At 44.8% G+C, this 23,823-nt stretch overlaps 1 protein-coding gene across 3 annotated transcripts; it reads left to right on the plus strand.

Annotated features, from left to right (window-relative positions):
- The first annotated feature begins 358 nt into the window (after positions 1 to 358).
- Positions 359 to 18,276, plus strand: LRRC8A (leucine rich repeat containing 8 VRAC subunit A). Of its 3 annotated transcripts, none has more exons than XM_084219977.1 (4): positions 359 to 404; positions 1,767 to 1,892; positions 10,410 to 12,573; positions 15,356 to 18,276. In XM_084219977.1, the coding sequence occupies exons 3-4, from the start codon at positions 10,417 to 10,419 to the stop codon at positions 15,629 to 15,631; spliced, it is 2,433 nt and encodes an 810-aa protein (XP_084076103.1). In that variant the 5' UTR covers positions 359 to 404; positions 1,767 to 1,892; positions 10,410 to 10,416; the 3' UTR covers positions 15,632 to 18,276. The 3 variants fall into 3 exon arrangements, with proteins under 3 accessions (XP_084076103.1, XP_084076105.1, XP_084076104.1); XM_084219979.1 differs by having other exon boundaries at positions 359 to 377; XM_084219978.1 differs by having other exon boundaries at positions 397 to 443.
- The last annotated feature ends 5,547 nt before the right edge of the window (positions 18,277 to 23,823 follow it).

A 23,823-nucleotide genomic window follows, 5' to 3' on the forward strand; every position in this document is an offset into this window, starting at 1 on the left:
TCCTTTATTAATTTAAAAAGAAATTGTGCTGTACAGTGTTCTCCATTGCGTCAGACAAGTAAAAAATAACTACCAGTGAATCACTTTTTTCAGGCCCCACAAACCTCTCAGTAGTTGAATGCGCTCGGCTCCTTTAAGACTGGCGCCATTTTGAGCGCTGCCCGGCACTAAGATGGCGCCGCCGCCCTCACTCCCCCCGCTCTTCCCGCCCACTCCCCTGCGGAGCGCGCCCTGCACAAAGATGGCGCCGCGCCCCTGTCGTCGTGCCCGCCCCCAAGATGGCGGCGGTCCGAGGCGATGGTGGCAGCGCCGGCCGGTGAGGTCAGATCCGGGGCGGGGCCGCTGCGGGCAGGGCGGACAAAAGGCGCCGGAGCGGCGTAAGGGAGGGTGGGCGCCGCGGGCAGGTGGGTGCGGTGGGGTCCTGTCACGGCCGCGGCGGGCAGGTGGGTGTGCCGCGCTCCCCTCACGCCACGGGCGGGCTGTGGGGACGTGTCCCCCTGTGGGGTGATGTCCCGGAGGGGATGGGGTGGGACACAGGGTCGGGGGGGGGCGCGGCTGAGGGGGCTCGGAAGCGGCGAGCAGGAAGGATTTGCTGAGTAATTGGGCAGCGATTCGGATCCTCCGTGTCCCGTCGTCCCTGCTCTCACACCGCTCGGGGCAGGGGGGTCCTCGCCCCGTCTGTGGGGTGAGGCAGGGCCGGGCTGTGCGCAGTGTCCCCCCAGCGAGGGGAGGACGCCGCTCTTCGTTACCTGCGGACGGAAGCGCGGTGGGATTTATTTATTTCCCCCAGTGGATGTTTCTTTCTGTGCCTAGAAAGCCGCGGTGGAGTGGCGGGGGCTGGTGTCGAGGTGTGCTGGGTTGAGGCTGGTACCCATTGCCTGGAGCGGGGAGAAGGTCAGAGAGTCCTCTCCTCCCAGTGCTGCCTTTGCGGCACTGAGGTACGGCTAAAATGAAATAGCTTTGGTTTGCAGGGTGTTGCTTCAAAATCTGTCAGCTGGAATGGTAACTTTGGGATCAGGAGGAATGAACCCTCGGACATCTTCAGCTTATGGGGTTGGACTTTCTCCCACTGATGTCTGTTCTTTCTCATTTCTCCTCGTTTTACACAATGCTCTCCGATGTTCTGCAGTCCTCTCCTACATGGCTGGGAGGCTGGATGCTTGAGAGATCCCTCTAAGGATCTGCTCCCTTGCCTGTTTTCCCATGCCCCGTGCTGACATGCAGGAAGCAAGGAAAAAAAAACCCAGCCCTGTTGTAATTTTTGTTGATGGTGCTAAACTGCTTCCACTTCAAGAAGATCCGTGTTGTCAGTGAAGGGGGCAGTTGCTTGAATCTGGAGTGGTTAGGAGTGTGATCTGTGTTTTCTGATACCTGATAGTAACATTTAAAGTGCATCAGGCTTTTCAGACTAGAAATTGCGTAGTAAAGTCATCTCTTTCCCCATCTGACAATGATTTGTTATTCTGCCTCTACTTGTGTAGACTTAATTGTGATATTAGTATTCAGCATCTCTTTTGGCTGGGTCTGCAACACCTGCTTTTTGGTAACTTCTGTTATAATCACAGATGCTGGAAATTCCTTACTGCTGAGTTTTACTTGGCTCCTAGTGTTCTTGCCATATTTCTAGGTATCAGCATGTCTCTTTCTGGCTCCCAGTGACCCTCTGAGTTGTTTGTTGCTTCTTAGATACTGTTTGCTGAGCTTTTACTTGTCCCTCTGTGAACTCAGTCCCCTCTTTTTTGCTGATAATCTGTGTTTCATTTCAGGGAAACTGTTCCCATGGCTTGTGGGGAGTGCAGCGCTTCAGCACTAGCTCGGGATCCAGCAAGTAGGAATATCAGCCACTTCCAGCACAGAGAACTGACGTGCAGATAGCAGAACCCTGCTGCAAGGTGAGGGCTTTGGACCAGCTGTGAGTCATCAAGCCAAAAAAAAAAAAAAAGAAAAAAGACCAAGGGGCCTGCTTAAGCATAGATGCAAGGCCCAGTGCATTAGATAATTGATATTGAGGAAAGGTGCTTGGTTGGAGAGGGGTGGTATTTAATTGTGGTAGTGTTAATTAAATTCTGGGAGCCCTTAGCCAGCTTGGAGATGACAAAGGAACTGAGGAACTGAGCCTTGTAAAAAGTAGGATCTAACGGTATATAGTCACCCATAAAATGAAATCCTGGCCACATAAACCCCGACTTGTTACTGCACTTAACAGTAAATACAGAGGCTGTCCAGTAAATGTTTTGGTGACTGCTGCCTGAAAGGAATGCAGCTGAGAAGTAGGAGGAGCGGTTGGTTTTGGTGGGTGCCCTTCCATCTCCCGTGGGCTGATGTTTGTCCTCCTGTATAGGCGTCTCCAGGCAGCTTTTCCCAGTGCACTCACCTGTCACCTGTGTGGGTGTCAGTTGGGCAATGGCAGAAACCACCTGCAGGAATCTCCCAGCCTCCTTGGTTCTGCACTGGGACAGTGATTAAAGCGATTGCAGGGTTCTGTGCCTGTCTTCAGGATGGGAAATTCTGTTCAGCTTGGCTGTATTCTGAGCAGGGATGTGCAGTGTGTTCATTCCAGAATAGAATAAACCCCTAAGGCTCATCCGTGTTCTGGCAGTTCACTGACCCTTTTCTTTTTTTAACTTTGTCATGGTATTTGAAAACTCTTTTAATTCTTGTAGGTCAAAGACAACATGCATAAATATTTCCTTAAAGCATGCCAGAAGCCATGTGTTAAAAGCTAATGTTGCCATGCTTGAGATGTGAGTGCCTGAAGCCTTCCAGTGATGACTTTCTGAAGCTGGTTACATTATAGTAACTGCTGCCGGCAGTCAAGAGAGATGGTCTGTGGTTTAGGGGTCCCTTGTGCTGTTTTTTAAAAAAAATTAAATAAGCAGTGGAGGTCATATGAATCAAGTTATTGCTGTTTGATTAGAGCAGGCTTTTTAGAAGCCTTCATGTGCGTTTTCCAAATACTAAAGAAGGTTTTTGTTCAGTAGAGTACTTCAGAAGCAAGTCTTTTTGTGTTTAACTGAGCTTAGCTGGTATCTCAGAAAATAGAGGGGCACTATTTGGTGACTGGTGCCTGAGAAGGGTCTATTAGGATTTCTGTGTGGGGCTCATTAAAGTGAGGGGAGCTGTGCACAGCTATTGTTTTGTAACAGTTAAAATTCAGAGTCTCCAGTTGCCATGTGGTGAGTCTCCCTTTATGCATTTCTACAAGTATTTTCAAACCCAGCCTCAGTTGAGGCTATGCACGCTAATACTGAACAGGCATTCAGCAGTCTACATGCTTTGGAGAGTGTCTCTTGGATGCTTCCAAGCAGCTTTTTTCTTAAACAGTTGATGTGGTGCATGTGTCCTGTATTGCTACTTGAAATCCAGTTCCTGTAGCTGGGTTATCTCTGCCCTTCTCGCTGCTGTAAAACTGCTTTTGAAACTAAAAGGTGAATTCAGTCCTGGCCCCCCTGCTGAAGTAGAAGTGCTCCCCTCAACTTGTGTACCAAATATTGTTAACATCTGCTATAAAATTACCTTGGCAATTCACAAAGCTCCTCTAGTGACTGCTGCTCCTGGAGCTTCATACTTCTGTGCACAGTAAAGATATGTGCTGGACTAGTTAACAAGTTCTCCTTTAGAGTTGTGGTCTTATCAGGCCTTGATGATGCAGGGTGAGGTGGTCTGTTTTTTATCAACTAATACAGTCAGAAAATATTCTGAGCTGGAAGTCAGTTTTGGAGCTCGTGGTCCTGAGGGTGAGCCCTGTAGGGACTGTATGACGATGTATTTGCTCCTCTTTGTTCAGACTGAGGCAAAATACTAATGTGCTGATAGTTGGTGTCTTAATTGTCTTGCATTGCTCTTGTCTTAGTTGTCTTTCATCCTGACTGGCTCATCTCTTGGAGCTTGAAAATAGCTGTGGTAACACCCATGGATTTGTGCATGTTGTGACAGTCTGTCATCAATGAATTAAGTTATCCTTGCTTTTACTCACTTGGAATTTAGTGTTGACTTCTTATCTGTTGTTAGTTATTCCAAAGCTCTGCTCTGTCTACGCACAGAGAACTGAGAGCAGGTGGTTCTTCCAGCTCTCAGTGCTGGAGTTAAGTGCTGAAGAGCCCCCTCCTGCATCTGGTGAGGTGCTTGGAGCTGGTCTGGTTTTCTTGAGTAGTTACTAGCAGAATTAATTCAATCACTTGTATCAGGCAGCACAAGGGACTGCTTCATTGTGTCCTGTTGGAGGAAGCCAGTCGTACTTTTCCAAGACAGGTTCAATGCCCTGTCCTTGAAGCATTTTTGTTATGGCAAAGAGAAAATTAATTTTGGATAGGAAGCCTGTGGCCATGTACATTCATAATTTATAAGCTGACACAGCCATTTTGCTCTGGTTTACATCAGTGTTGCAAGTCATCTGATGGATTTAAATTTACACCACCAGCACACAGTCCCTGCCCCAAGTGTCAGTGATGCTGGTAACTACAGACTGTGCTCAGTTCTGTGCAGCTGGGGCAAAACACTGTCAGGAGGCAGAAAATGTGGCAGCCAAGCTAAGTCTAGCATGGATTGTTCTGGTGGTGCAGCTGTTCTTCCCTGTACTTGTCAGGGCACGTGTGGTTGTGTGATGGTAAACAGGAGCTGTTGCACTAGGCTTAAGACTGACAGTCTTGTGTGTGACAGAGTCAATTAATGGGTAGGTGTAAAGATGATAAAATACTACCCCTAATGTAGGGGGATTAGTCTTTTTCATGAACTTCAATACAGACAATGTGATGCAGTGGATTCACTTCATCCTGCTGTGTCATGTGGCTTGGGTGGGGCTGAACATTGTGAAAACCACCTTACCCTGCTTTCAGTGTTGGGTTCACTGCCTGTTCCACCCTGTCAAAATGATAAATGACCCTTTTAACTTGACATAGAATCATAGAGTGGTTTGGGTTGGAAAGGACCTTAAAGATCATCTAGTGATCATGTTCGTTTCTGTGCCTCAGAAGATGTTTGGTCCCACAGGAGGGGTTTATCTTTTTAAAGCAGAAGGGGCCTGATACAGAAATAATGGTTATTTAGGGCTTTGGCATCTGGCTTCACTGCTGTTTTGTTCTAAGCAGCAAAGGACAAAACAACTGCAGTTGTTCCATCTCATGTCTTGGGCTTTTCCAGTTGATCATGTGGCTGTTCTTGAGCTTGGAAGGTTTTCTGAGGGGTGCCTGAAAGCAGCTCTGTTTTCAGCCTCCCTTTTTTTCCCCCCATCTTAATTCTGGACTTAATAAACATGGGGGAGGAGAAACATAAATTCCCAGTCCCATTTCTGCACAGTAAGCTCTTGCATTTCCTGATTTTTGAACAAAGAGCTCTGTGTCATGCCCTTCTTTAGGATTTCAGGTGGCAGCTTGCTGAGGAGGGAAGCTCTGCTCTGTTGAAAACTTACTGTAACGTGTTGTAGCGCGTTAATAATCAGGGCTGTAGTATTGAAAGCATCAAGGTTTTTATTTCCTGTATCTACCTCTGATGCTGTCAGCACCTGAACAACTCCCTCTTTCTCTGGGCTTCTGAGAGGTAAGAAATTCTGTCAGCAGGATTTGACTTGTGCTTTGCAGTCCACAATTTGAAAATGAAATCAACTGGTAATTAAAAATATGTCTAGACAAAACCAAAAGGTTGCAAGATTCAGCATAAAAATTGTCCACGTCTCCTTACCCAGTACTGTTTTTTGAGACTAAATATGAGGATTTTCTTCAAATCAGGGGGGTTTGTGCATTCTTGAGGTTGTGCATATAAATGCTTTCTGGCCAATAGCTTTGTTAGTAACAGAATGGCCAACAGAAAAGAGGGGGAAAGAGGAGGCTGGATAAAGTATTCAGCAATGATGAATCAAGCTGACAAACTGGCCGGTGAAACAGAACAGTGATGTTGTTTCTGTTCACTCTGAGCTGGATGTGCTGGCCAGCAGCTGCAGGCAGGAATTTGAAGTACTGTTCAGCTAGGTGTCTGTTGACAATAGGTCAATCTTCAGTTTTTGAAATTAAATGGTTTTGGATAGAGGAGTTGTCAAAATCAGAGAATAGTTACTGAGGAGTTACTGTGGTAATACCTGTGGTTTGTGGGAAGCATTCATGCTCTCAGCTCTATCAGCCTTTAAGAAGGTACTTGCTGCTTTTATGATGTCTGTCAGCTAGAGGCATTTAATCTTGTTTCTGACTGGTTTTACTGTGTAGGTGTGGCTTTTTCAGAATGTCCCTGTTATTCCAACATGAGTGATTATCTTTCTCCTCCAGGTGTGTTTGGTAAAACATAGGATTAGTACTTGGTGATGCTTATGGTTGGCTGCAGGCTGGGTAGGTTTGGCAGGCTGGTTATATAAGTCTGTAATTGCTGTTCCTTCACTTGGGACAGCCTGTTCAGCATTAGTGGGGAGGCTGTAGGTTTGTGCCCAGCAGGCTGAGGTAGGGATGGTCCCTGGTGGGATGCAAATCTGGATCCAGGTGAATTTGCAGGCCCTGAAGAGGTATGTAGTAGCCAAACATGGAATGTGTAAATATTTCAGGAGCATATTTATCTTGGCTGAATTGATCTTGTTATATAACAATGGGGCTTTAGCATACAGGTCTTTTACTGAACAATCTCAGATGTTGCTGCTCTAAACTGTCCTGAGGTGGTTCTTTTTTGGATATAGAGAAGCTCAAAGTAGTGTTGCTTGATGTAGCTGAAACCCTCCAATATAAAGTCATTACTGAGGGGGCAGGGGTTGGGGCACTGCTCAGGGACTGTGTGGTAGATGTGTCTGGTAAGTTGACAGGAGTTTAGACAGAGAAGTTTTGATGTATCAGCTTATGCAAATTCTGTAAAGTCAGCTTGTCCTTAAGTTTAAGCACTCTTTCAGAATCTCAGTATTGATGACTTCCTGTGACAGAGATAGCTACCCTGCAAATTTGCCTGTTCCTGAGCTCCAACTGGAAGGCTCTGCAATTTGAAGTATATATGAAGGAGCTTAGATCCTTCTTCACCAACACTGTTCTGACACTGAACTTCCTTTTCTGTAGCTGTTCCTGTACATAAACTCAATCACTCAGTTCAGGTGTTCTGTGTTCAGCCCTTGCTGAGGCTATGTGCGAGAAGTGACTTGGCAAATAAACCTTCTTCACAGTGAGTATTTTGCTGCTGACAAAGCATCCTGGAATGCAACTCTTAAAAAGAACAGAAACTTGAAATCTCCAGTGTGCTGGTCCTGGGGGTCTTGGTTTGCTCTTGGTCACAAGGGAAATAACTTTATTTCTGGCCAGGTCTCTTCGTGCAAGGATTGTTCCCAGTCCTATGCCAGAATAATGCCCTCCATGTAAATCCCTCTGTTCTACTGTCCATATTGGGAGAGTTGGTGTTGCAGCTACCTGCATGTTTTCTCCCTATGGAGTGGTGGAAATCCCAGTCCTTGTGGGAAGAATCCTTCTGTGCATGGGAGAATCAAATGACAGAGATGAGCCCCGAGAATGTGACTTTAGTCTGCTGTTGTCCACCTAGCAGCAAAACTGCTCTAATCCAGCATGGAGAATGTTGCAGCAAGAATCATGTTCTAAAATCATTACAGGAAGGAGTTCACAAAATAAAGATGACATTTGATGACAAGATACATCTCCTGATGTAGAACTATCAGGAGTTAGAATTTAATTGCATGCACAGTGAATCTCGTGAGGAGGGATGTGACTTTCCCCATCTACTTTTTCAAGTTTTTGGTGGGTGCTTTTCCCTTTCATTGCAGATACTGGGAATAAGGTGAGATAAGACAGTAAATTCCAGCTCCTGCAAAGGTGGCCCCTAGTTTTATTGTTCCTCTTTGGGACTTGAATGGGGTCTCCACTGCTGCCAGAAGTGGGAATTTGCCGTCAATATTCTTTTCTTCCCCTAGTGCCCCTGTCATTGTTCCTGGAAGGCACGAGATTTCCTGCTCCACCCTGTTAATTGCTGACACTGAACTGTAATAGGTTTCAAGGGATGCTCATGGGTTTTTTTTAGCTGTCTTGTAAGTGTACAGTGTAAAGGGGGATTTCCTACCCCATGTAATTGGTAAGCAGAACTAGGGAGCCAGCTGTGCTAATTTCTTTTTGGTTTCCTTCCTGAGTAAAAGGTTCATTTCTTGTGAGAAAGAATTAGGCATTTTCTGGATTGAGCAAAATTAGTAAACCCAGCACTATAACACATGTTCACAAATGTCATGAGACCCCAGTTTCATAGTTCTCCTATGGAGGGTCTGATATTTCCTACAAGTTTCTCTACCAAGAGGAAGGAACCTTTGAGGACAAGTGGTATCAAGGCAAGAGGAAAGAGATAAACATATCTTTTCCCCTTGATATGGAACAGAAGGAGTAGGTTCTTTCATGAATAGCTGTTTAACTTCTGGATTCATTTCAGGTGTTCTGGTGTGTAGAAAGCTTCTGTACCCTGCTTTATCCTGCAAATTATTATTTCTGTAGTATCACAGACAGCTTTTCCTAAATGTATCTTGCACGTGGGCTCTCCCCTCCCTGAGGCAGATGTATTGCAAGGAAGAAGCTGAAATGCCTTGCCTAGGGCTTGCAGCAAAGTAGTCACAGGGCTGGGAGGGAGGCTTTCAACACCTTGTCACTCTCCTCTGGCTGCTCAGGTGCTGTCCAGAAGAGGTTCAGCTTTGCCTGCTCTCACACCTGTGGGTGCACAATTCTCCTGCCCTGTTTAGTGCAGTTCCTTCTGGAGAGATGTGTCAGCCACTTCTCAGGGGCTCTGCAGTCCTACGGGACATTTTTTTCCTCTGACGGTGCTCTAGATCACTGTTTTCATCCCTTGTTTGTAACTTTCCTGGTTGATCATTAATAGATTTGCTGTTCCTTGTTTTATTGAATTTGTAGAACAGGTAAGACTTTTTCCTCTCAAAATTACCCACAAAAAGAAAGTGGCATTTCCCCAGTCTGGCTTTTGTGATGGACTAATATCAATCTACCACCTGTAGTCCTCAAAACTTTCCCAAGCAGCACTGAGCCAAAGCTGTCATGTGACCATTTATTGTTGCAAACAGCAAACCAAAGAATAGGGTTCTGTATTTAGTGTCTCTAGGGAATGTGGTGCTTTTTGAGTTAATGTTAAGAATGGCTTTCTTTGCAGTTCAGTGATGGAAGTTAGTTAATTTAAAATAACTTTAATTCTACCAAAGCAGGTGGTGTGGGCACCCCCGCCTTGTCACAGAAGGCTTTGTCCCAACCAGTGATATTGAGCTTTTGGCCCTCCAGGACTTGTTGGACTGTCTGTACAAATGAAATCTTATGGCTTGGGGTAGCATGCTTGAATTTTTGTTTTCTCCTTTATACTTGAATTGTGTGTTTGAGTTTCAGAATGATTGAAAGACTAGTGCTTGTCTTGCTCCTGAACTTTGCTAGAAGGATGCTGTGGTATTACTGCTTTTTCACTGTCATTAGAATGAGTTACAGTGACTCCATGTTCTTCTGTGTTACCTGTCAAATAGGAGAATTTTGTGAGCTCTATTATCCATGGATTATTCAGGCTTTGGGGCTTGTTGAAGAGCATGCTCAAAGTTTCATCTGCAAGTCTGAAGGACAGAATAAGCACTGCCATCAGGCCTGTGCTTCCCAGACCCTTTTGGTTTCCTTTGTGACACTTAAATCCCTGCTGGGATGAACTCTAGGTTGGTCAGAGAAGCAAATTCTTCGAAGTATGTTTCCCCCTTCCTGTGTTTCTGAAGTAAGACAAAAACCCAGCTGCTACAGCATTTCAGTCCTGAATTTATCAGAAGGCAAGTAGCTAATCTTTCCTTGGAGAATTAATGCAAAGGAATGAAGCCAAAGTTACTTACTTGGAAAAGTCATGATATCGAGCAATGTTTTTTCTCTTTTCCAGCTTGCTTTATGAATGTCATAATGAGTTGCATCAATGAAGTGGTTAAAGGAAACATAACTGTATTGTATGTAGATCTTTTTCCTCACCCCTTCAATCTGAGAACCAGCCATCTGCAGAATTTTATGTAGAAGCAGGAACAAACCAATGATAAATATGCTCTGTGTGTAGATTTTATCACTTCTAACAGTGCTGGCAAATTCCTTCATCCCTGAAATAAAATCCCTAGATAAAACAGTAAAATTCCAAGTACTGATCAAGGAGTTAAGTCTGCCCTGTGAGCTTTCTTTGAGTGTCTTACCCCACAGAATGTTAACAATAAGTACCAGTTCTGAGGTTTTGTGACAATTTGTCTGTCACGGAAGGCTGAACAAACTTCACCGTCTGGGCTGTAGCAAATGACTCACAGGCAGCCTCATTCATTTGTCTCACAGTACTTGAAATTGCATCTTGGCTAATCCCAGTTTTGCTATGCCAGCACTTAACATGTGTTTTCTCATGCCCTCTTGAAGAGCAGGACAAAACTCTCTAAGCTGTTTCTGGTTTGCTTCCAGGTGAATCATGATTCCAGTCACCGAGCTGCGCTACTTCGCTGACACTCAGCCAGCCTATCGCATCCTGAAGCCGTGGTGGGACGTGTTCACGGACTACATTTCCATAGTGATGCTGATGATCGCCGTGTTCGGAGGGACGCTCCAGGTCACCCAGGACAAAATGATTTGTTTGCCCTGTAAATGGGTTACCAAAGACTCTTGCAATGACTCTGTCAGGGGATGGACAGTGGCAGCCCCGGAGCGTCCCTACTACAACACTAGTCTTGTTCCCTCTGCTGATTCGGGGCCTACAGGGATCCGATACGATCTGGACCGGCACCAGTACAACTACGTGGATGCGGTGTGTTATGAGAACCGTCTTCACTGGTTTGCCAAGTATTTTCCTTATCTGGTGCTGCTACATACCCTCATCTTCCTGGCTTGTAGCAACTTCTGGTTCAAGTTCCCAAGGACCAGCTCCAAGCTGGAGCACTTTGTGTCTATTTTGCTTAAGTGTTTTGACTCTCCATGGACAACTAGAGCATTGTCTGAGACAGTGGTGGAAGAGAGTGATACCAAACCAGCATTTGGAAAAATGAATGGCTCCATGGACAAGAAATCCTCCACAGTCAGTGAGGATGTGGAAGCCACTGTTCCCATGCTGCAAAGAACAAAGTCTCGAATTGAGCAAGGGATTGTGGACAGGTCTGAGACTGGTGTCTTAGACAAAAAGGAAGGTGAGCAAGCCAAAGCACTCTTTGAGAAAGTGAAAAAGTTCCGTACTCATGTGGAAGAGGGAGACATAGTTTATCGCCTGTACATGAGACAGACCATAATCAAAGTAATCAAGTTCATTCTCATAATTTGCTATACTGTGTACTATGTCAACAACATAACGTTTGATGTAGACTGTAAAGTGGACATTGAGAGCTTGACTGGCTACAGGATGTACCGCTGTGCTCATCCTTTGGCCACTCTCTTCAAAATCTTGGCTTCTTTCTACATCAGTCTGGTGATTTTCTATGGTTTGATCTGCATGTACACGCTGTGGTGGATGTTGAGGCGGTCGCTCAAGAAATACTCCTTTGAGTCTATCCGGGAGGAGAGCAGTTACAGTGACATTCCTGATGTGAAAAATGACTTTGCTTTTATGCTCCATCTGATTGATCAGTATGACCCCCTCTACTCCAAGCGCTTTGCTGTCTTTCTGTCAGAGGTGAGTGAGAACAAATTGCGGCAGCTGAACCTCAACAATGAATGGACTTTGGAGAAACTACGCCAGAGGATCACCAAAAATTCTCAGGATAAGCTGGAATTGCATCTTTTCATGTTGAGTGGCATTCCTGACACAGTCTTTGACCTCATCGAGTTGGAGGTCTTGAAGCTGGAGCTTATCCCTGATGTCACTATTCCCCCCAGCATTGCTCAGCTCACCAGCCTTAAGGAACTGTGGCTCTACCACACAGCTGCCAAAATTGAGGCCCCAGCCCTTGCCTTCTTGAGGGAGAATTTGAAATCTCTCCACATCAAGTTCACAGACATTAAGGAGATTCCTCTTTGGATTTATAGCCTGAAGACACTAGAGGAGCTTCACCTGACAGGGAATTTGAGTGCTGAAAACAACCGGTACATTGTGATAGATGGACTGAGGGAGCTGAAGAGGCTGAAGGTGTTGAGGATGAAGAGTAACCTCACCAAACTGCCACAGGTGGTGACAGATGTTGGTGTCCATCTTCAGAAGCTTTCCATCAACAATGAGGGCACCAAGCTCATTGTCCTCAACAGCCTTAAGAAGATGGTCAACCTGACAGAGCTTGAGCTCATCCGGTGTGACTTGGAACGCATTCCTCACTCTATTTTTAGCCTCCACAATCTGCAGGAAATAGACCTGAAGGACAACAACCTAAAGACTATTGAGGAAATCATCAGCTTCCAGCACTTACATCGTCTCACTTGCCTTAAATTGTGGTACAACCACATTGCCTACATCCCCATGCAGATAGGCAACCTGACCAACTTGGAACGCCTTTACCTGAACCGTAACAAGATAGAAAAGATCCCTACCCAGCTCTTCTATTGCCGAAAACTTCGGTACCTGGATCTCAGCCACAACAACTTAACTTTCATACCACCAGATGTTGGACTTCTTCAAAACCTGCAGAACCTGGCTGTGACAGCCAACAGGGTAAGTGAGCAAAGAGCTGAGTTGCTGTGTGAGGAAATAGTGCTGGCACTTCTGTTATCTGTGTGATTAAACATGCTACAATGGTCTGTGGATACAACTGGCACTGCTTTTGTATCTCTCTGAGGGGTTTATCTAAGGCCAAACATTGCAGATAGCTCCAGGGCAAGCCTGTCTTCCAAGAGTCCTTGTCCTGTTGCATTTCCTCTCTTAACAGTGAGGCTGCTTCCAAGTGCCAGTTAGAGGCTGTTTAGAAACCCTTCAAGTCAGTTGTTTCTCTGCAGTTGGAAGCATGTAGTCTCTAGATTGACATCGATTTTGGGCTTAAAATGGAGATCTGAGAAACTGTAGTCTTAATCTAAAACTATGTGCTTAAACCTGTCTACTTCAGACATGTACCTACACTGTGGGAGCGGTCATGTAGGGAATGCATGTCTGGCTTACAGCTTTCCTTAGAGTACTTCGAATTTGCAGGGAGTACTCCATAGTTTGGTCTTGTAAACATGTGATTTTTGTTCCAGTCTAAGTGTAGGGCAGATAAGAGAGGATGACCAAGTGTGCTCTGCTGCCTGATTACCATAAGATGTTTCTTGGCTTGTGTAGGAGGGTGTTTATTTGCTTAAAGCAAACTATACCCCATGTCTAGTTCTTTGTTTCTTTGTTTAAGACTAAGGAGACTTCATTTACCATGTCTGACAAAGCTGAAGCTTTCATTCATTCTGTCTGCAAATTCCTGGGAGGCTTTTTCCCTTTGAGTTTATTATCACCTTAAGTTGAAAGAGCCTCTAACATAAGTACAAATTGCAGACAGATAATTATGTGCTTCTGGTTTCTTCTGGGACCAAGCAGAATTGTCCTGGAGCAGTGTTAGTTTTCACTGTCATACATCAAGATCCTTCCTATGGTTGGCAAGATCTGCTCCTGGCTGAACACTGCCAGATTGCTTGTGAGAGGCACACATCAGCTTGGGTGTGATTTGGCTTTTCACAGAAGTGCTCTCAAATCAAGTATTTAATTGCTGGTGTATTTCAGTATTAGACAGGGTTCCTAAAACTTCAGTCATAATTTGAGGTTCGTGTCTAAAAGCTTGTGCCTCTGCAGAGTAAGGGCAGACAAGGGGCAGTCATTCAGCAACTCCAGCTGAACATCTGCTCACTGGGGTTTCCTGGCACTGAAGAGTTATGCATCTGTTTGTGTGGGTGGCTGAAGCTCTGGTAAACTTTGTGGTATGTTACTGTTCAGAACTCAGATAATTCTGCACCATTTGCCTTCTGGAAGCCTTCCTAGCACAGCTTCCCAAGGGTTAATCTGCAGTGTATCCTCTGCAGTTTTGGGGTGGAGCATTTCTTGGATGAGTGGAGTTAGAGGCAGCTCCATTTCCTGCAGCACAGTGTGACACCACCCATTTCTCTCTGGAAAAAACCCCATGCGACAGGAAGGCTGCAGCAGCCTTTGCTCCAGTGGGTTCAGAAACAAAAGGTGGTGAGAACCCCATGGAACAGCCAGCCTGTACTAGATACCTGGACAAGCCCGAATTACAGCCTGGTTACTCCCAGTAAATGGTGACTGCAAGAAACACAAGGACTGGTAGACTGGCACTTCCCAAGACCAGGAATTATCTCAAACGTCTTCTCCGAGCTCAGCAGTCTTACTAAATAGAGACTTGTGGAGTTGGCTGGCACTACTGTCCTGTTGTAGAAAGCAGGCTGTTCTAACACATTGCTTCCTTCCTAAACCAATACTTGTCCCTCAAATAACTCTATTATTTTCAAGAGTCTGTGATCGTATGTTGCTGTTTGCAAAACACTCCAGTACCAGTAACAATGACTGCATTGAATTGTCTCTAATTGGTCTGGTTTCATCTTGGCTTTTTCTTAGATTCCTCCTCATTCAGAATGGATTACAGGCTAATTTAGCACAAATGATATGCTACATAATTTGAGTTTAGAAAAGTAATTTTTGCCTTTTAAAGGCAAACGACAGCTTCCAAGCTGAGACTTTTTATTAAGGGGAGGATCCTGAGTTGCTGCATTTAGTTTCTAGCCTAGTGTTTGCTAAACCTTAGCCATAGAAAGAAATTCTTTGGGAAGACTGGACTATTACAAGGATTTGCTAGAAATAAGGCTTATTAAATTAGTGATTCATGGTTACCTGAAGGTGGTGCTGGGAAAACTAACAGCTGGTGACTTTGTTGTTTTATTTTTGGCACTGTAAAAAGCCCTTGTGACTTGGAGCCTAGAAAGTCTTTGCAACATTTCGCAGCCCTATGGAAGAAGGTTGCCTGTTCTCAGGGCCAGGAGGTTGCACCCATGTAATCTGTCACTTTACAGCCCAACTCGAAGTCCTGAATAAATCCAGTCTTTTTTCAGTGTAATGTCAACTGTAGAATGGCATCTTAAAGCAAAGGAGCTAAGATCCAATGACAGATAAAGGATTTGGGATGCAAAGAAGCCAGTACAGCTGAAAGCATGTGACAGTGTAGGCCAGCTGTGAGCAGGTTTCTGGTCCTCTAATCCTGGCCTTGGAGGCAACATCTGCTTTAGCCACCATCATCGGTGATCTCTTGTAACTAGTGCAGTGTCTAAAAGAGGAATCCATACAATCATAGCTCTGGGAGCACCCAAAGCAGGAAGCTCAGAAAGCAGGAACTCACTCAAGGGAGAAGTGGACGATTGAGAACAATGACTCTGTAAACCTTGGAGCTTCGTGTTGGCTTGTTGGTCAGCTGTGAAGGCGTGTCTGTGTTAGTTGGTGACTTTGCCCATGCCTGGTTTCTTTTTTTCAGATTGAGAGTCTCCCACCAGAGCTGTTCCAGTGCAGGAAGCTGAGAACCTTGAACCTGGGAAACAACGTGCTGCAGTCGCTGCCCTCCCGGGTGGGAGAGCTGACCAACCTGTCGCAGATCGAGCTGCGAGGGAACCGCCTGGAGTGCTTGCCTGTGGAGCTGGGAGAGTGCCCGCTGCTGAAACGCAGTGGGCTCGTGGTGGAGGAGGACCTGTTCAACACCCTGCCCTTGGAAGTCAAAGAGCGCCTGTGGAGGGCAGACAAAGAGCAAGCTTGAACCCCTGAGAAAAGGGGAAAGCCTCTGATCAACTAGAAGGAAGCAAAAGGCCATTTCAGTCCCCTTTCACCCAGATGCTCCCCTTTCTCCCCTCCAATCACTATCAAACTGGCCAAGGAGTACTTGACAAGCATGACTCTGAACGAGTCAGCTTCTTGCCTCAGATGCAGGATGGGGGAGGCTTGGGATCAGGATGAGGATCAAGACAGATTAATTGGCCTCTGAGCAGCGCCCAGGGGGAATTAGAGGTGTTGCTGTTCTTCTGAACAGGAATTGGGGTGAGGTGGATGGTGAGAAGTGACCTTTGAATGGAGGAGAAAATGAATGTGGGGATTACTGCATTGCTCCTAATAGGGCTTATATGTGTCAGGGGCCGAGGGAGTCCAGTGTCCTGCAAGCAAAGATCTAGAGACAAGGAAACCTCTTGAGCCTCCATCTCTGTGACAGCTGGTACTGCTCCCCTCGGACTCAGATTCAGTCAGTGAGCCCCCAGACTGGGGTGGGATAGGACACAGACAGCTGATTTTATCTAGATGCTGGCGTTAGGATTTGGGAGATAAACATCTCACAGCTGCTTGAAGGCAGAATTTTTTTTTTTACTAATTTTCTTTCCCCTTTGCACACTCCCCACCTTCTCCTCTGCCCCTGGAGAAGGAACCAAACCTTTAAGATTGCACTACTGTAATGGTTTCAAGTCACTTGTTTGGATGAGTAGATCACAGCATCCTCCAGCTGATGTCCTGGAGGCACTAACTGACACACTCCAGAGCTTTAGCCTGTTCTGAAATGGATGGTTATCGTGCAGGTGGGAGAGCTGGATAAAAAGCAGTTGGACTGTCTAATCTACTCTCTCAGAAGCATTGAGTTGCTTCTGGCTTTTAGTTCCAAGTTAATTGCTGGTATTTTGTTGCATATCAAGTAGAAATGTACAACTGGCCAGTGTGTCAGGTGCTCTCATGGCGTTGAAGAGGAAATTTGGGCTTCCTCTGTACCTCTTGTCCCCCATTCTGCCTTCCCCCAATATTAAGTTGTTAAACTAAGTTGTTCAGTGCTCTGCCAGTGTTTTTCATGGATGCAGTCTAGAGAGCTGCTTGATTGTTCTCTTCTGTTGTTCCCCTCACTTTAACAGCTGTCAGTTCCTGTTACACCTCTTGACCTAAATAAGAGGCTAATGCTGATTGAACCTGGTGCTGGAAAAGAAATCTTGTCCTCTTGTTTGTTCCTTCCCTTTTCATTCCCTCAGTGTTAAGGAGGAGAATGAGAATCCTCTGTGGACTGAGCTTTTCTGACTTCCTGAAACAGAGCAGCCTTTACTGAAACAAGTTTGACCTGTTTGGTGGTATTTGTCAAAAAACCCCTCAACCTTCTGGGCTGGCAGAGGTAGATAATGTGTAACAGTTACTGATTATCATGTCCTTAAGGTGGGGTGGTTAAGATGCCTCCAGGACACAAAGGTCTTCATTTTTCCATCAGAAGGAAGAGGAGGTGCCTGGACCTACAGGTCCTGGTTGTAACATTGTGCATCAGACCAACAGGTTGGCTCCAAGATGCAGGGCTGCAAGCTGGGGGATGAGAAGTTTGGAGGCCTCCCATGTGTACAAAGGGGGAAGCTACATCCAGCTCCAGAGTGATTCCTGACAATCTGCCAGCGACTGCCCTGGTTAATCACCTGGCTTGTGGTGATCCCGTGGATGTTGGGGCAATAAGGCACAGTCTGGCTCTCTTCATCAGATGTAAGATATGAAATATATATATACTAAATATGCTGAAACCATGAACAATGTTAACTGGACTCTGGATTTATTGATGTTCAGATGCTTAAATAAAGCTACATTAAAATCAGGAGATCTGTTTATAAAACTGCTTTTAAGAAAAATGTAAATCTTGCTTCCCTTAGTCCATTCATTATGAAACATCTAAACAGTCCAGGGGATAATATAATTAAATCTCCATTGGGGAGGCAAGGTACTGTAAAAGCTTTTCTGGCTTCTAATAGAGTTAGTGTCTTGAAATTGTGTTAGAGCTGGGGCCACAGCTGAAAGGATGGGGAAGGACTGATGCTGATTGGATTGTATTTATATTTGCCCAAGCATTTTGGATCACAGAAAGGACAGAAATTGTTAGGTGGGCTTTGTTTCCTGAGTAAAGCAGGAATGGCTTCAGGCTTAGCTACAGAAATGCTGTTTTCAGTTCCCTGTGGTGGATGTGATGGCTGTTTGGATGGTGAAGGAAGCTTTTTTCCTTAGTCTGTGCTAAAAGATAGCACTGGAGAATAATGGTCCCTGAATGGAGATGTGGACTCTGTTTGCTATTCAAGGCCACTGGGTGACTGTTTTATTAGTCATGTATTTTAGACCAGGAAAGGCTGAAAGGGCAAAGCACCCCCTGGGAGTTTCACCCGGCTCACAGGAGCAGTGAGATTTCTCCAGGATGACTAGATTGGAGATGAGTGCTTTGACTTTTGATTCCAGGTGTGGTTTTAGTTATACAACCTAAACTTTGCACAGCTGGGTTAGAGTTTCTATAAGCAGCTCCTGAAAGTATGCTGTAGTGCTTCTAGAAGCTTGCAAGCCTCCTGAACAGCTCTGAATCCCAGCAGGATGGGTGAACAACAGGCTGTTCTGCCAGCAGGGAGGGACTGCCTCCAACTCCCGAACAAGTCACAGTGCTGTGCTCCTGCTGCTTCCTGAGTAGAGACTGCCCTGGGCCTGAGGTGTGCAAAGCAATTGTTAGACAAGCTGGTAATTGATCCTGCATGAAAATGCCAGCTTTGTGCTGCTTTTGCAATAGTCCAAGCTTAACTCTTTTGGTTATGGCTGCTGGGGCTTGAGAGCTCCCTGTGTGGCAGAATGGGGATGAGCAGTCTGATAATGTTTTGTACTGCCAACACAGGTGACAGAAATACATCGTCACTCTGAAAGACAGCAATTATTTACTTCTGATATGTGCTGCTTGGTCTCCCTTTTGATTCCAGAGTATCAGTCTTGTATGATGAGATGGAAAAAGTTTTAAAACTTCCAAGGATAGGATCTAGACCATGAGTCCTGAACATGTTTATGACTGAGGACTGCTGCAAAACTCAACCCACAGCAGAGCAAGTCACTTCCCAAACTTTTCTGGATTGCTCATTCTGTGAGGGATGTCCTTACATCAACAATCCATCCTCACTTGCAAGTATCCAATCCGTGAATATTCTGTATTTTCCTTCAAGTTTCCATCAGACTGAAGCTTAGGGGGTTTATTTCTGGCATAGATCAGTGCATTCACAAAAAGCATTTAGTTTAAGCAGACAGTCACTGCTCTGGTCAGTGTCTTGTTCTTCTGACAAGCTGTTCAAAACAGTAGCAAACCAGATTATTTATTAGCTGCTAAACCAGACAGCAGCTTGAATTAAACCCACCTGTTTCCTTAATAGCACTTCTGAGCTGAACAAGTTCTTGGAGGTCACAAGGACGCTCATCCCATGTTAGGATTGAAGGTTAGTAACATGCACTTTACCTTTCCTGCTAAATACCCCAAAAAGTGATAAATTGCAATTAATTATTTTGAACCAGCTGAAAGGCAAGGAATACAAAACCTACTATATGTGTAAATTGTGCTGTACCCTGACTCTGGGCACTGGAATGTTAGCTGAAGTTGTTCTGAGTTTCAGATTACTTTCTGATTTTGTTATTTGATCCCAAATTAATTTAGCAGCCAGAAGTATTTTACTCTGTCAGTCTGAGTGGTTAAATAGCTGTTACAGGTATCTTTCATGATGTGCTGTTATTTCATATTAATTGTCACTTCTTTTTAATAGCCTACCTCATTTTTTATTTTTTCTTATTACCATTTATACACTGCATTTAGCTCACTCCATTTTAATTAAAGTTCTTGGTGTTCATTACTGTAAATAGTATTAAGTGGCTTTCTGTTGCTGAACCACATGAAGTCCTCTTCTTTTTTTTTTTCCCTCTTAAACAATTGATTTCAGGAATTTTGAGAACAATAACACATTCTTTACAGAGGATGAGTTGTCTGGAAAAAAGTTTCAAATTTTATTGATTCCTAGGCTGTGACATTGTTTCCTTTCCTTACCTCTTTTCCTGTTTTAGAATGGAACTCACATGGTTTGAGTTCCTTGGATTTTAAAATGTTTTTTCAGTCCTCCTTCAGGGGAGGAGTAACTTTTTTCCCCCTCATCAATAGCTGTGCCTTCTCTATAGATCTGTTAACTAACATCTCCCCAGGGGCACTTACTCCCTGGGGTGCATTTGTAGCTGTGCCTGCCTGAAGCCAACTCATCCCTTGGATTCTTTTTCTTTCAACCCTGGAGAGATTTCCTAACTTCTGGGGTGATTTCTCACTGCCAGACAATACTGTCATACTGTAAGCAGAGTCACCTGCTCTGAAGGTCATCTAAGGTAAGGCTCTGGGGATGCTGACTAAGAAAATTATTGCTTAAACTTCACTTTTAAGGTTTTTTCTTCCATTTTAACCCTACTGTTTGGCCACAGTGGATAGTGTACTTTTCCCAAGCATGTGCCAAAAGTGAATGAGTTTTCTGTCCTACCTCATTCTAACAGTGTACAAAACACAACTGGAATGGGGCAGGATTATTAATGTTTGTTTCAGACCCTTCTCCCTCCAGCTGTGGCAATGGGTTAATATTAAACTGCTTTGGGAGTATGAAATCCTCCAGAAATCTCATATCCAAAATCCAGTTTCCAAAGTAGCAGTACTTGAATTGCTGGACCCCAATGGCAAAGGTCAGCTTCGTGTGAGTTCACACAAAGGCTTAATTTGGTATTCCTGGAATTTTCCATTCCTTCCTCCATTTCCTTTAAAGGAATTTTATTTGACAATGGAAGAGTTTTTCTGGAGGAGGCTTAATGAGAAGGGGGCTACTGAGCCTGAGTCATCTTTACAGCTGACAAACGTGTCCATTTCAATAAGTCACTACTCATGGCTTAAACATGGTTCACTCCCATTGTGTAAATGCACAAGCAGGGCTGTGGTTTGGCATCTGGGACCTGAAACTTGGTGTAACATTTCAGAATCATGACATTCACTTTGTATGTGGGATTGTTTGGGCAGCTGAGCAACAGCACCTTCCCCGTGAGCACTGAAAGCTGCTCTTGCTTGCTCTGAAAGACTTGTACAACTGGACACTTCACCAGAATAAAAGTTTTAATTTGCATTTTCTTCCTATGTCTCTATTCTTTGGTGTTTCCTGTCTATGAAAGCATTCAGCCTTCCATGATGTCACTTTTCAAAAGACAGATGTTAATAATTCCAGCTATTGTGTAGGATTATTGGGTTCTTTTACTCATTATAAAAGTCCTAGTGGATTATGACAATCCTCTATGAATTAAGTAGATGTGTAGAGAGAGGTTGCTCTGTAACAGAGATGTGTAGAGAGAGGTTGCTCTGTAACAAGCTGGGGCTGTGTCACAGATTTTATTATCACTTTCCAAGTGTCCCAAACAGTTTCTGTTTCTGAATTTAAGGCTGTTGCCATAGGAATTGTCTTTAGACTGGTAAATTATTTCACTTCCTGCCTTCCCTGTGGGCTCCTTAACTGGAAATGCTGGCAGATAGTGTCTTTCCCAATTCATGAAGTGTTACAGAGAATCAGCCTGTGACTTGCAAAGAAAATTTGAGTGTCTGTGCAGCTCTTTTATTGTGTAGAAAGGTGTTTCCCTTGAGTTTTGCCTTCCCTCACTTCCTTTGTCTCTGACTACTTGACCACAGTGACGTTGGCCCCACTTCAGACAGAGAACGTAATCAGGCTTTGAAACAGGTGAGTGGGAGTTCATAATGCTGCTTATTGATGAGTTTTAATGAAATGCTAGACTGAACCAAGAAAGGAGAGGACAAAGTGTCCCTTGTCATCTAAGGCTCACCTGGACCTCGGCTCCTTTTGGCTGGTTTACCTTTTGGAGGACTTACCTGGTCTTTGAGGGGCTGAGGAAATCATGCTTCCTTTGCTCCTTGTTTCTCATTAAATATTCTCTCACTTGTTGCTGATCAGAGACTTCAGGAGAGGTGAGGTGGTCCAGTGGAAAATTTTCTTCCTTGATAACCCTGGCAGCTCCACAGCAGCAGTTTTGGTGTGAGTGCTGAGCTGCTTGAGCTGGCTTGGCTCCAAATGGCTTCAACAGGAGCCCTTATTGGGGTAATTGTGCCAGTCCAAAAGGCATTTGAAACACTTGATCTGCACCTTTTCCACAGATGTGGGCTGGGCTTTGGCAGCCTCCAATGGAGCTTGCCAGAAGTTTTCTTGCAGAGCTGGCAGGAGAAAATGTTGAGTCTGCAAAAAGAGCTCTTGGAGGGGGAGGAAGGGAAGGAAAAGAAGCCATTTCCCAGTTTTGTCTGAGTACTGTCAACCTTTCTGTGTAAACTTATGGGGAGAGAAGGCTTTGCAAAGGTAGCATCTTTGACTTCTTTTGGGCATTGTGTGGCTGGAGTGGTTTTCTTCTTGCTGGAAAGGTCTTTCTGAGCCTCAAAATAGGGCATGGCTGGAACAGGAGGACTCCTAAGGACAGACATGGAGAGTTCCTGGAACCAGGATGGGTTTTATCTCCTGGTAGCTGCTGCATCGTTTGCTGTGACCTGCTGTTTATATTGCTCAAAACATTCCATGGAACAGGAAAACTGTGGTTTGCTGCTGTGGCATGAACCAAAACAGCCTCTGGAGTCATGGTGTGTGTGTAAGGTGGGGAGTGGAGAAGGTGATGTGATGAGGTGCTGCTAAAAACCACCGTGTGTGGGAATGAGGAGGACATGACACCACAGTGATGGAGAGGGACTGGGGAGTGGCGTGGGAGTGTTTTCCAGGAGTGTTTCTGCAGGATTGCTGCCTCCTGGGGAGGGGTGAGGTGGGTCACACAATCAACTTGCAGGCAACAGCCTACAGCTGTTTTTTTTTTCCCCACGGGTCATGCATCTTCCTTAAAAACTTTTCCACTCCATCACTTGGTGAGAGAGTGTTAAGAGGAAGGAGGAACTACTGGAATATTTTTTGAGTTTTGCAGCATTGGAGGCTGATTTTTTTTATTCTTTTTTTTTTCCCCCTCTCCAGGTTTGTAGTCCAGTGATTAAAGTCTCTGGTAGAATTTAGCTTTTTAAACTACTGAATTCATATCCTCCTGTGTACAGGGAAAAGTCTGGAAAAAAGTTAAACCCCTAATTTCCTCTTTATTAAAAAAGAAGTTTTAGTAAGGTGCAGAGGGATTTTATCCACAATTCCCTTACAGAACAGAAAACTCTATTTTTTCAAACAACCTTTCTTTAAATGGATTTTCAGCTGCTAGGATGTAAACACTTTCCTGTGAGCATTTTGCAGTCCTTCCTTTGCTGGGTTTTCCTTTGGCTGGGTGAGTGATGCAAGAACACGCCCCCATGGTGTTATTTTTGTGAAGTGCTGCTGCAAGGGTGTTTTCGGTGTTTCCTGTAGGAGCTAAACACGTTTTCTTCTAGAAAGAAAAACCTTCTCCAGGGATTCCCGGTGGGAGGGATGTGTTGGCTGGGAGCGCCACCGCTGGGCTGGCAACTGTTCCTCCCTCTCTGCCTTTCAGACCCACTTTCTGCATTTTTGCTCTCTGGTTTGAACTTTGGGTGGATTTGGCTTTACTTATTTGTAGATATTACATGGACTTCTGGAGCTGCAGGAGATTGAAGTGAAGGTGTAAATTACCAAAAGCATCTGGGAATGAAAATAGCAGAAGTATTCTCTATGGGTTTGACCAAACCCTCAGTGAAAGCTCTTTACCACATTTTAGTCTGTCTGTCACCCCCTGGGCTGCGGAGCCCTTTCAGGGGATATGCTGAAGTGCTGGCAGGACTCACTGGCTAAGCAAAAAGAGCTCTGTAAGACCTTGAATCAGTACTTTAAATTTGTTCTAAGACATCTTGATCTTTTCTTCACACTTGAATCTTATTTTAACCCTCCTTATCTTACTTACTACCCCTGTAATTACCAGTTTAACTGCCCTACTTTTAAATCTGGGTTATTAATTAAAAGTGATTCCTCCTTGGAGCTCAGATTTTCATCAAGTCTGTGATTGCACTTGAATAGAAAATTTTTGTGTGCTTTGTTACCACCAAGAACCAAAGCAATACTGTGAACTCCTGAACGTCCCTGCCAGGAGCAAAGAACTGGCGACGGGGAAAAAAAATCTTTGAGCTGTGCAAGAGTCCAACTGCCCAGT

Source organism: Fringilla coelebs (genome assembly GCF_963513975.1).
Source record: "Fringilla coelebs genome assembly, chromosome: 21".
NCBI lineage: Eukaryota > Metazoa > Chordata > Aves > Passeriformes > Fringillidae > Fringilla > Fringilla coelebs.